Source organism: Schistosoma haematobium, chromosome 1 (assembly GCF_000699445.3).
Source record: "Schistosoma haematobium chromosome 1, whole genome shotgun sequence".
NCBI classification, from domain to species: domain Eukaryota; kingdom Metazoa; phylum Platyhelminthes; class Trematoda; order Strigeidida; family Schistosomatidae; genus Schistosoma; species Schistosoma haematobium.
The window spans coordinates 90,744,543-90,757,081 of NC_067196.1; the positions used below are offsets into that span (position 1 = coordinate 90,744,543).

Here is a 12,539-nt window from a genome sequence, read left to right on the forward strand (position 1 = left end):
TACAAATAATGCTAATCGCTGCTGAATCTGATGAAAGTTTATTCGAATGATTCTGAAGACAGACTTCCCATAAGTCACCTTCGCCGAACACTTTAGAACAATCAATGTGGTTCGGAATACCTTCAGCTTCAACTGTGGTGCCTGTTTGCCTCAACAAACTGGGATTTAATGTCGAAGACTGAATACTTATCCCATCATAGCACTTAACACAGTGGGCCATGAAAGTTTTAACCAAAGCGTCACAATCTTCTTTGAAAGCTAGTGAGGGCAAGTTATTTTAGTGCCCCTCTAAATTCAAAGTTCAAATAAAATGATTGACGGTATACTGCCTGTGTCAACAATGGGATTGCGGAATGAACAAAAAGACATATTTAATTGCTCTCACATGTGGCAAGCGCATTCAAAATCGTGGATGAAAGCAAAATATTATTACAAAAGGCTCCAATCATATTGGAATTTAATAATGGGGTCTGGTATCATCAATAAGTCTAAAATACCGACATAATGTATCTAATTTTGTAACAATTTGAACGTTCAGGATCACAAACAATATATGAGTTCCGAGAATGCAGTTTGCCACAGGACAAACATTTATTAATCCCTGTTCACCCAATTATGGTGTATTGGAGCTGTGTGTAGAAGGCAATGAATATACATGTTGATAGCTTAGGGGATGACGCGACGATTTTCGAAGTAAACAATACTGAGTCCGAGTACCACAGTGACATATCAACTCTGTGATGCAGGTGCAGGCAGCTGACGAGTCTCAAATGGGACGAAGAGACGCGCGTTCTAGATTCCCCTCGAGGTTACTCGCACACTATGCACACAAAACTTGGGAAGACTGGTCAGTTTGCTTCAACAAAAAGGAATTTATTGTCAAAGACTGCCTTCTTATCCCTTCACAACATTTAACATAAGCAGCCATGACATTTTTAATTAAAGAATCGTAATCTTCATTGAAAGCTAGTGAGGGAAATTGCAGTTAGTGTCTTTCCAAAGACAGCTTTCAGTCCTAAACAATAAAGAGAATATTATAACCATCATTGCAATATTTGGAGGATCCTTCTTCATATTCCCGACTATTAATCGATCAGTAACACTACAGTGTGCTTGTTTTTAAAATCTGTCATCTTATTTAGCAATGCTACGACAGGACTGTTACTAGTTTATTGAACCTACATCTTTCCTTATTATTACTTGAGTATCAGCTTAACCCTATAGAATTATTTCATAATCACCATTCATAACACCTTATTAACAATAGTCTGTCATCAGGCTTTTACTAAACAGTGGATAATCGAATAACGGAGGAATGAGGTGCATCGTTAAATGTCAATGCGGTATTCCGACATTTCAGTTTCAAACAACGAACATCGACACTTTCAAATGATATTTTTCAGTAGTGAGACTTCATCAAACTGGACATTCACAACGGATTCACTGTTGATTACAATTGTCACATAATCACGTATACACGATACTGTTAATTCACAAGTGGAATGCTGTAAACTCTTGTAAAACTAATCAGTTTTTACCGAATGAAAACAATCACATAAACACAGAAAACCATATTATATATTCTACAAACAATCATGAATATTGTGTGTATTTCCATGAAACAATCAGCAATTTATTGAAATGATTAACATAATCGAAAGTGTTTTAATCAAATGAAAAGTAAAATAACAGTCAGCTTGATGAAAACAACAAATAAGAAGGCGTTTGTGCGAATCATGGCATACTTCTCTTCTTTCTGTAAAACCATAATCCTATGACACATCCAATGCATACGACAATGAATGTGAAAACTACTGGCACGATCATATACGAGTAATTGCGAGACTTTCTTTGCTTTTCATTTTCATTCGTTTCTACGGTCACATTCTGAAAAAGCGAAACAGTACAACAATTACTCAATATCGAACATTTACCAAATGAGTTTCAGTGTTATTAGTAGTCTGCCTCAATTCATTTCTTAAGTCAGCTTCATTTACTGTTGGAGTTGTTTCTTCTTCTTTGAGAAGTGCTGCTTCTCTAGAAACGTCGACAATCTAGCTCTTCAGAACAATGAAATAGTGGCAATATAACCAAATATTAAATATTTCATCATTCAATACACAGTATTTTCAGTATTGTTGACACAAGTGAATTCAACTAATAGTTACATAATTTATTTTTGTACTGTGTGATCAATGAATAATGATTTAAGATATCTGCTACCGATTTGACAGTCAATGTGATAAGTATACATTGTCCTACAATCAACAAACGACTAATATTTGTGTGATGAATTTTTTTCCCTGGATGTCGAATCTTATCACAATCTCAATCTCAATCAACAGACTTATAACTGTCGGTTTTATTGATGCTGTTCATACAGAACACACATTTCACAACAAGGAATCAGAAATACTTATTCTGAATTTGAACTACGACAGTTTTGGGAACTTGCACTAATCACTCAATCGCGCTACACGATTTTCAACAGATTACGCTTGATCATTTAAACTATTTTCACCGATATCTTTCGACAGTGTCCGTAGATTTACGGTTTCATATTGGATATTGGAAGTCTGTTCACATTTTATAAAATGAAAATTTATATGTTTCAAGGCATCAGTGTTAAACAATGCAGTGAAATTTTCTTGCGCGTAAGAAGATTTACAAATATGTTGATACTGAATACAACCTGTGAATTCTACCGATTACTTACTTTATTCCGGCAACCATTGACTTTGAATTTGTCAGTATCCTTATTAATACTGGTAATGCACATATTGCCTTGTTCACACCAAATACACCTTGTGTTCGGTGTTTTTGCGCCCTTACATGCTTTAATCGACTTGTGGTTTGGACAAACTTTGGTGAAAACAATAAGGTGATCGCATTACAAGTTATCAAAGAAAACATTGGTGAATTAAAAAACATGTGACTATAAGGAACCAAATTGGTTTGAAACTCGTTTAACTCAATGACATGATGGTAATTTCGCAGTTGAGTGACTGTTTCATTCAGCGTGAATTTGTCATCATATTGCGCATCGCAAAATACAGTACACTTTCAATGTCACTCACATTTGACGACATCATGTTGATGTTGAACAAAACTACGTTCGATAATGAACGATGAGTTTCGGCGAGCAAATTTCGTGGATTTCATTGACTGTGAACTTTCAGGAATGTACATACTGTGCTGTCACTGCATTCAGCAAAGCGTGTTGCACTTGATGTTTGTTGAATTTCATTTCATGATGTCAGTTTAATGACTGAAAGATGGGTTGTATCCCACGCCTTAATATGAACTGAATAACGTTTATGTTTATTCACTTAAGTATTCACCAGAAAGAAAACATACCCATTCCATGAAAATCGTCAGTATTTTTGATACTGTATTAATATCTCCTGACAATGATAAATTAAAATCCTACAAGTAACTTGTATATACCTTCAATTTACCGTTCGAATAGGATAAAGTAAAGATTTTGGAAATTATGCTATTGCATTCAGCATATTTAAAATTCCATAGCGTCTCCGCGATTCCGACACCTCGTGGAAATTCACTATCATAAGTTCCAAATGAAAAAAATAAATGACACTGTCAAGTCAATGCAAAATTAACTGACTGACTTATATCATCAGGTCTATCGTTTTGTGGCATTTTGTCTAAGTAAATTTCATCAAAGTGATGACTTGTATCGTGGTTCAAAATGTGTCTCTAATCATTTTAAATATCCAGCAGTGAGTAGACGTTTGATGTGACGAGAGTTGAGATTGATGGTTAAATATCATTTAACAACTGACCAAAATTATACATGAACTCTTCAATTTTACGAAACAGAAATTGTGCAACCAAGTGTGAGAATAGTCAACTATGATAAAATAATATTGAACATACCCCCGGCAACTTCATACTCGACCAACGTTTTAGTTTTGATCCATCTTCCATCAACATAAATATTAGAATGTTTCAGTCCTTGTTCAAATAAGGTTTACGGATGAAGAAACTTAAAATATTGATTTTCGATTTATGTATAACAATGTGTTTGCTCGTATAAGAAGCAATCAAAATAAGAAACAGTTTAATATCTTATCATGAATACAATAATGGTCAAACAGCATTTTCACGCAATATGCTTTAAATCACATTTGGTTTCGAAAGCGGTCATCGTCTAACCAGTAAATGAAAGATGATGTCGTTAAGTTTCTGAATTTGTGTTATAAGCGTGTCAGTGCAACATCTTTAAAATATATGTTAAGCTCATTAGAAATAATTTCACAAATTATCAACATTGAGGTTTACTGTGAAACGACTCAGCAACACATTGCAACAGATCATCAGGTAACTCTTAACCAAATGCTTAATACACTTTCTCACATCCAATTATTATAGACTGCATCCAACCTAATCACTTACACTAAACGCTTGCCTTGGAACTCAGCTTCACCTTTCAACAACATACGACCATTTCAGCTTAGCGTGAAGTTTCAGCATTGTGTAAAACAACTATGAGTCCTGTTCGACAAAATATGCTTCCTTTTGTATTGAGTAGTATAAAACTAAGGACTACAGGTTTGACGACTTGAACAGTGAGTAAGTGAATAAAATAATGGCTGTATCATCTACCTAATTTGGTTGTTCATATATCCCTGTCTGGATCAGTCAATCAGTAAACATATGCGAAATATTCCTTCAAATATCCAATGACTCTTTATCTCATGTGACATGACATGTGTTGATACACAGAAAATAAGTTACAAAAAGAGAGCGACATTAGTCTAACAGATGGTTGTTCATGTATTTCAGTGTAAATCAGAATATAAATGACATTTGTTACCTCCACACTCAAATCGACCGTAAACGTTCGATCTCAATTCATTTTTCCCCATTTCCTCAGGAACCTGAAAAAATGTAATGGATGTCTGAGTCAAGATCTGTCAACACACTAACACCTATCACAAAATCAACCAACCATTGAAGTAATGTGTCGTCATTCACATTATATTATACAAAAACAAATTATCACACTCACAGTAACCGCAATGATCTCTCAGTTGCCTTAGAACTATGTTCCATCTAGTCTACAAACATATTCTGACTCACCTCATTTGTCAACTTCAGAGAAGTTAGATGAACGATCTATCTATCTATCTATCTATCTATCTATCATGGAATGAGGTGATATACTGTGAGATGAATATCCACGTCGGTCGATAGAAATGTGATTGTGAATAACCGCAATGTTGCTGCATGTGTGTGTGTTGTCACGTGGTGTGATTGTGTTGAGGTGCTCACTTCCATCCATTAGAGTTCATTTCGCTGGCGAATGCTTCCCATAATGTGTTCCGATTACCTCGAAACAATCAAAACTGATTCAGTTCAACACACATGACACCTTTCATCTTACAAGCCCATCCTGATTGCCTGTATTCCGAATGGGTGAATCAATAAAACCTGACATTCAAACAGTCACACACTGAAAAGCAATCAATATTTGAACAAATTATGACTAAGATTATTCAAGAGTGAACACTTCAAACATCTAATCTTCAGAAGACGTAACGAAGCTTGACAATATATAATTGTTCCATTGTAGTGTGGTGCGGGTTACTTATATCCATATAAGAAGTATATGACGTTAGGCAGGAACGGAATGTCTGGCACCAGAGAGACAAGAGGATTGAGCAGTAAACATTGAAGACAGAATGCAATTTGTATGAAAATGCAAGAAAATTGAAGTCTGAGTCATTTTAAGACAATTGATGGACATTTTGCAAATTAAGCATCTACTATATGATTGTTAGATTTTATTAACAAGTTCTGTAATTTCCTATCAATTATATTCGATTGCCCCCACTCATGTTCTTGTTCATTACAGTAGTACCCTAACCCACACTGTTTGTCTTTAGTCGGCACGAAGACACCAGAATTTCTTCAGTTGACTCCTTACCATTCACTCTTTTATAAAAATGCTAGAATAAAGTGTGTCACAAAAGGATTGTTAATAGTTTCATATGGTCTGTATGCACATGAAAAAATGTTGATCTCTTTCTGTCGTCTTCAATGTATCTTGATGCATTCGACTGTATTGAATTGCATTAAATAGTGTAATAATCTGAAAGACTTGAAACAAAACAACTGTAATTTATTCAATTGTGCGACTTACGTTCTCATAATAAATTGATATCTTCCCGCTTGGATGTATGAGATTTAACACCTTCAATTCAACATCTGTAACAAGAAAACTGTCGTCATTTAAAATTTCAGGAATTTATGATGAGCATGTTATTGTCAGATGTGACTTTGTATGTGTCTACCCACACAGTGATCAGATTTAGGCAGATATTTATCGTGTTTTCTCAAATGATTTCTCAAGGTGAATTCGAAGTAAATATAATCTGCTGAACGTAATGCAATTATACCTGTAGCTCTCCTACAATTACTTACGCTCCCAAGACCGGGTAAAGAAGGAGTGCTGAGAATGAGGTCGACAATCCCGTACGGTAGAAAAATTCTTGTTATAAACGCCAACCACATTAAACAAAGTTAACCATTTAAACTCTGCCCTAAGAGCTGAAGCAAAAATTAGGAGGCCTCAGCATGAAAACCGAGATCCATCGGATGTCACGAGACCGATGCTCACTGCAACAACCAGAGCAGCATTCAATCAAATCACATGGAATATCCGGAAAATGTGGGATATAGGGAGGACTAATCAAGTAGCTACTGAGATAAGGAGAAACACCTTGGTGGTGCCCAGAATAAGTGAAATCTATTTACCGAAATCTAGTCACGAACAGGAAAATGTTCCACACACTCAGGGAGTTGTTCTAATGCTGTCCAAAGTAGCGCGAAACGCACCTGTAGGATGGGAATCTCACGGATCTAGAATCACCAAAGCATCATTCAACACAAATAAGAACGGAATCACGATGAATGCTTTTCAATCATACGCACCTCACCGATGATCAGTTCTACAATACGCTGCAGTCAATCATAGAGAACTGCTCAAGGAAAAACCTGACCATTCAGATGTGAGATCTAAACGCAAAAGTCGGAATAGACAACACTCGATATGAAGATATCATGGGAGAACATGTATTGACTGGGAGAGAGAAACGAGAATGGGCGGAGATTTGCAAATCTGTGTGCACTCAACAAACTTGGTCATGGGTGGCACAATATTTCCACACACTTTTATACACAAAGCTACACGGATCTAACTGCATCACACCACAGAGAACCAGATGGATCATATCTGCATCAACGAAAACTCTCATGGACAATTGAACAAGTGAGAAGCAGGAGAGGAGCTGACAGAGCTTGAGATCACAACACCACCTAGTTGTGACCAATTTGAACCTGAAGCTAAAGAAGAACTGAACAACTGGACAAACAGCACTAAAGGGGTATGATACAGCCTTCCTTCGAGATATTAACAAATTCAACGAATTCAAACTAGCCCTCAACAACAGGTTCCAAGCCTTATAGGATTTACTGAAGGAAGAAGAAACTACTATGGAGGAAAACTGGAAAGGTAGCAAAGAAGCACTAGCGTCAACGCGTTAAGTGGTGCTAGGAGGCGGCAACAAGCATCATTATAGAGAATGGATCTCTGTAGAAACACTGGACAAGATTGAAGGAGGGAAGAACAAGAACACAGCAACTAATCACAGCCGAACACGAGCAGAGATAGTCAAGACACAAGTTGAGTACACAGAAGCAAACAAGCAAGTTACGAAGAGCATTAAAGCCGACAAGTAGGAATACTAAGAAGTACTATTAATGACGGTGGAAAGAGCTACAAGAGAAGGAAATATGAAACAACTATTCGATACAACGAAAAACCTAGCACGGAAATATACTAAACCAAAGAGACCGAACAAAGAAGTAAAGACAATCATCAAGATTCAGGAATCGATGAATAGATAGGTAGAGTACTTTGAGGAACTGTTGAATAGACCAGCTCTATAGAATCCACCGGACATCAGAGAAGCACGCTCAGACCTATCTATAGATGTCACTGCACGAACAACCGGAGAAACCGGAATGGCTATCAGACAAATCAAGAGCGGAAAAGCAGCAGGACCTGACAATATACCAGCTGAAGAATTGAAGTCACACATTGAAGTAACTGCGAATATGCTCCACCTTCTATTGAAGAGGAATCGGGAGGAGGATGAAATACCGACGGACTGAAAAGGAAGGTAAATCATCAAGATAGCAAGGAAAGTAGATCTGAGCAAATATGAGGACTAGAGATGCATCGCACTAATCCCAGTAACAGGGGACGTCTTTAACAGACTGTTGCCGAACCGAACAAAAGACGCAGTAGGCACCAGAATTCGAGATCAACAGGATGGATTCCGTAAGGATCGGTCGTGCACAGACCAAATTGAGACACTACGGATCATCGTCGAACAATTATTTGAGTGAAACTCAACACTGTACATCAACTTCATTGATTATGTAAAGGCATTCGACAGTGTAGATAGGAGGACTTTATGGAAACTTCTTCGACACTCCTGAGTTCTTGAGAAAATTATCAACATTATCCGGAACTCATACGACGGACTACAGTGCAAGATCGTTCATAGTGGACAGCTGATAAATGGATTCAAAATAAGTACCGGACTGCAGGTTTATAACGCTACTGAGATTGTGACTTGATTTATCCACAACGATCTGTTTATTGCTCGTCAAATCTAGTATGTTCGTGCTTATTTCATCTGTTTTTTATGTCTCAATCAATGTGTTCAACTAATCAGTGGATTCCGTATATATAGTTTTCGCCCAATTTTTCGGAATGTTTACGCTGCAATACTTCAGTCAATCTTTGAAAAGATTTCAGTTACGCGTGTCAAATAGAAAACGTGAGAGTAATTACAAGGAATGGTGGTGTAAGTGATAAAATGTCACATGCGTTCAAACAATCATTTAATGAATACATACTTTTACCATCAACGTTTCGGTGAAAAATCATTCGGACAGCCAATAATTTCTCTGAAATAATGAAAGGAAAAATAAGTTGTGTTTATACATCTGCATTCTGAATATCCGCCCCTTTTTAGAAAACATGCATTTCAACACAGAATGAGTTTGGACACCAGCTATCATCTTCTTTTCAACATTTAAATAAACCGGTTCAAGTAAATGAGAGTTTGAATGATGCTTCTCATTAGTATTATTATTTCAACGACGAGATGAACATTTCAATGCCAACAACTGAGAAGAATATTTTACATCTAGAACGTCAGTTCTAACACATGTTGCTTAACTAAGATACCGTGGATGTCCTACCGACCATGCACATACGAAATTATTTTCCGAGATCCTGTTATTCCAATGAATCAGTGTTTTCTCTAATTACCTAGCTATTATGCAGAAATGCTACTCCAATGTCATTAATCCTGATAACAGAGCGACTGAATTTACTTCATTTTTATGTTCTATGTGTTCTGGTTCGAATCAATCATGTTGTACTAGCAGGTTGTCAATGGTTGTTCGTTGACTAGATGTTTAAGAAAGCGCATGAGTTCTAACTTCATGATCATACGAATTATTATTATTATTATTAGCTTTATTCAGTATTATAATTTTGGTACAATATAGAATACTCAGCGCAAAGTATTTCAACAAGTTTCCGTTTCTTTCTTCTTGGTCGGTCCTGGCGATAAATATTGAGTGATCGCCAGTTAGATGTTAGCACTTCAGTGAATGAACAACTGAATAATGTACATTCTTTTCGTTGTATATTGCCAGCAACCATATTGTCTCTTATTGAGTTTTCTGTAACTTTGACAACGAAAGGTTGTACACTTTTCAGAAACGCAGCAGAATAGGTTATGCGATTATTAAACATAATGATACATTAAAACAAACAACAATAGATAACTTGTTGAAATATCTAGATGGCAGGAACAGGTAGCCCGGATGCTCAAGCAGGCCGCCGTGACGAGAGACACTAAGCGTTTAAGAACTAAGTAAGTGACAGAAAAGATTTAGAGGACATCGCACATAACATGACAGTTCACGTGCTTCAATAATGCAAACTGATTTCCTACCCAACATTGCTTATTGTTGTAGCTGTAGTTTGATTCAATTCATTGAGTCTACCACGAAGTGTCACAGTGGTGAGATACCTGTTTTATGGTAGTTTGAACAGACAGTAGAGCAGGTGGTTTTCACTTGAGTGACTGCATCATTAGATCTGTTATTTCTACTCAATCACTTTGTGCCTATTTCGAAAGTAAATCACTGTTTTATTTAACGTTTTCATTGGACAGTGAACACATTTCAGGCTACCGAATCACAGAAACAAAATAATCACTGTGTACTGCTGAGGTTTCATGAAATAACCAAGTAAAGTAATGAATCGTTTACGCAAAACGGAAAGTGCGAAATAAACAACAAGACAAAATATCACTGAATGATATAATAACTCACTCCCATTCGAAATCTGATATTCAGACACCACACCGTTTTGTAAGTAAGTGAAAATCATTCCTGATCCATTATTTCCTTTCACTTTTAATGCACCCATCTTATCTGAATAAAAATATGCACTTTGATTGACAATCTGCAGTGAATGAAGGAAACACTTTGAAATAAACTGGAGACTAAAATGAATTGCATGAACCGCAATTAGTTTGCTGTAAGGCGTCAAATTATTTACAAGCTGAACAAAATATGATATCAGTAGTAGTTTTAAATGTTAGAAAGAGCATAAAACTGATTTACTGAAGAAATTGAAACAACTTTGATTCATGGAATGAAGTATCAATAAGCAAAACTCAGTAACAATTTTCGTTCGAAGAAAATGATTCTCTTACCATTAGTGTATGTATTTATTACACTGACTTCTGTGCCGTAGAATTTAAACTGAAATTTCGCAGTGAAGTTCTGAAAATATACAAACATATGAATTATTACGGTCATTACAAACTGAGGTCAACTCACCTCACCTTTAGCCAATTTTACAAACTTGTCATTTACAACTGGAGAAGGCTGATTACGGCGGATTGTCTGGAAATAGTAATAATAATGAGACTGAATACGTGTATAAGAATCTGACCGATTACTTACGTATTCATGTGAGTCGTCTCCAAAAATTAATTTTCTATATTTCAACAGTCCAGGATTCTTGCAAATTTCATGACAATCAAAAAATGTTGAAATTATTACGATAACCGAACTCAGCAGTATGAACCGGCCAGATGAAAAATTATATCTGAAGTAGTTCAGATGAACAAAACAACGTTGTCTCATTAGATCACATTGAAATTCATATAACACGCTCATTTGTCTCAACTGTACAGTCAACACTCACATCATCATATTGTCCAAAACGATGATAATTCTTGTTAGATCTTGTTGAGTTTATATAGATTTTTAAGTGTTAATTTGGTTCTTTCTGATTGGATGGTTCAAGGTGTGATCAGTTAGACGTTCAAAATTCATAAAATCATACGATCATTGTTAACCAATCATCTAGTTGGTAGATGAACACGTCGTTATGCAGTATTCTTCTGGCTAGCTATTGACGCATATCAGCTGACCCATTTCCACTGTTGGTTGAAATTCTTCACCTTTTTCAATGATAAAAGTTTTTGGATATCACTAGTATTACTTTGCTTCAATAAGTGACTAGTGAGCTTGTAGTTCAAAATGTGTGCTCATATATTCACGAACAAACATATTGTTGCTTTTAATAATCAACTATGAACTGATTGTCAATGGTGCATTGTTTCTATATATATATTTCTAAATATATTTAGTCTATACTATATATAATGAGTTAATCAGATGGTTGTTGGAGGTAGTCGACAGTCGACTGGTGGCCATATGACATCATGGTCGATAGCATTCGATCTGCACTAATAATAAGCACTTGACACACAAGACATTGATCACCACCCAGTGATCAATCAATTGTGATAATGAATGAATTATTGATGAATGAATAACAGTCTACACTTTCGTAAACGAATAGTAATATCAGTGAAAGAAACCAAAACTATTTATGTTTTGATTATATTTGCAAAGAGTAATTCTTCGTATTGTGAAGGTGAATTATGCACTTCAAAATGCTGTAGACGATAAATAACATTTTACATCCTCGTGTATTACAATATATAGTTGAATGAACCGTTCATCAGCATTAAAAATTATCATCATTTGTACATGAAATTGTACCACTAATATGCGGTCTGTTATCACATGACTATTGATTTTTCATATTAGTACTATCATCAGTGTAAGTAGTAGAGTGCTTATGTAATGATATAACTTATTCACTAAGGCTTGATAAGAATTTACCTGAGTGTTATATCAGTCATTGATATCCATGGAAATCCTGTTGATTGGAATAGTGAACTAATCTCAAAGAATGATTATCAGTTTCTCCTCATAGGAAAAGTCCACATTAATGTCGATTGAAACTTGATGTTTTTCATATGATGATTAGGTTCAATAAACATTTCAAGTTTGTAAATTATTTTATTCATTATTCATTGAATTCCATTGAGTATGAAGGGAGT

At 35.7% G+C, this 12,539-nt stretch overlaps 1 protein-coding gene across 1 annotated transcript; it reads right to left on the bottom strand.

The window, feature by feature from the left end:
- Positions 1 to 341: 341 nt before the first annotated feature.
- Positions 342 to 11,423, bottom strand: MS3_00000970 (uncharacterized protein). The gene is made up of 7 exons (XM_051208531.1): positions 11,086 to 11,423; positions 10,960 to 11,049; positions 10,447 to 10,902; positions 8,953 to 9,003; positions 6,167 to 6,231; positions 2,717 to 4,901; positions 342 to 1,887 (listed from the first exon to the last, which is right to left on the bottom strand). The coding sequence occupies exons 3-6, from the start codon at positions 10,541 to 10,543 to the stop codon at positions 4,803 to 4,805; spliced, it is 312 nt and encodes a 103-aa protein (XP_051075533.1). The 5' UTR covers positions 10,544 to 10,902; positions 10,960 to 11,049; positions 11,086 to 11,423; the 3' UTR covers positions 342 to 1,887; positions 2,717 to 4,802.
- Positions 11,424 to 12,539: the final 1,116 nt, after the last annotated feature.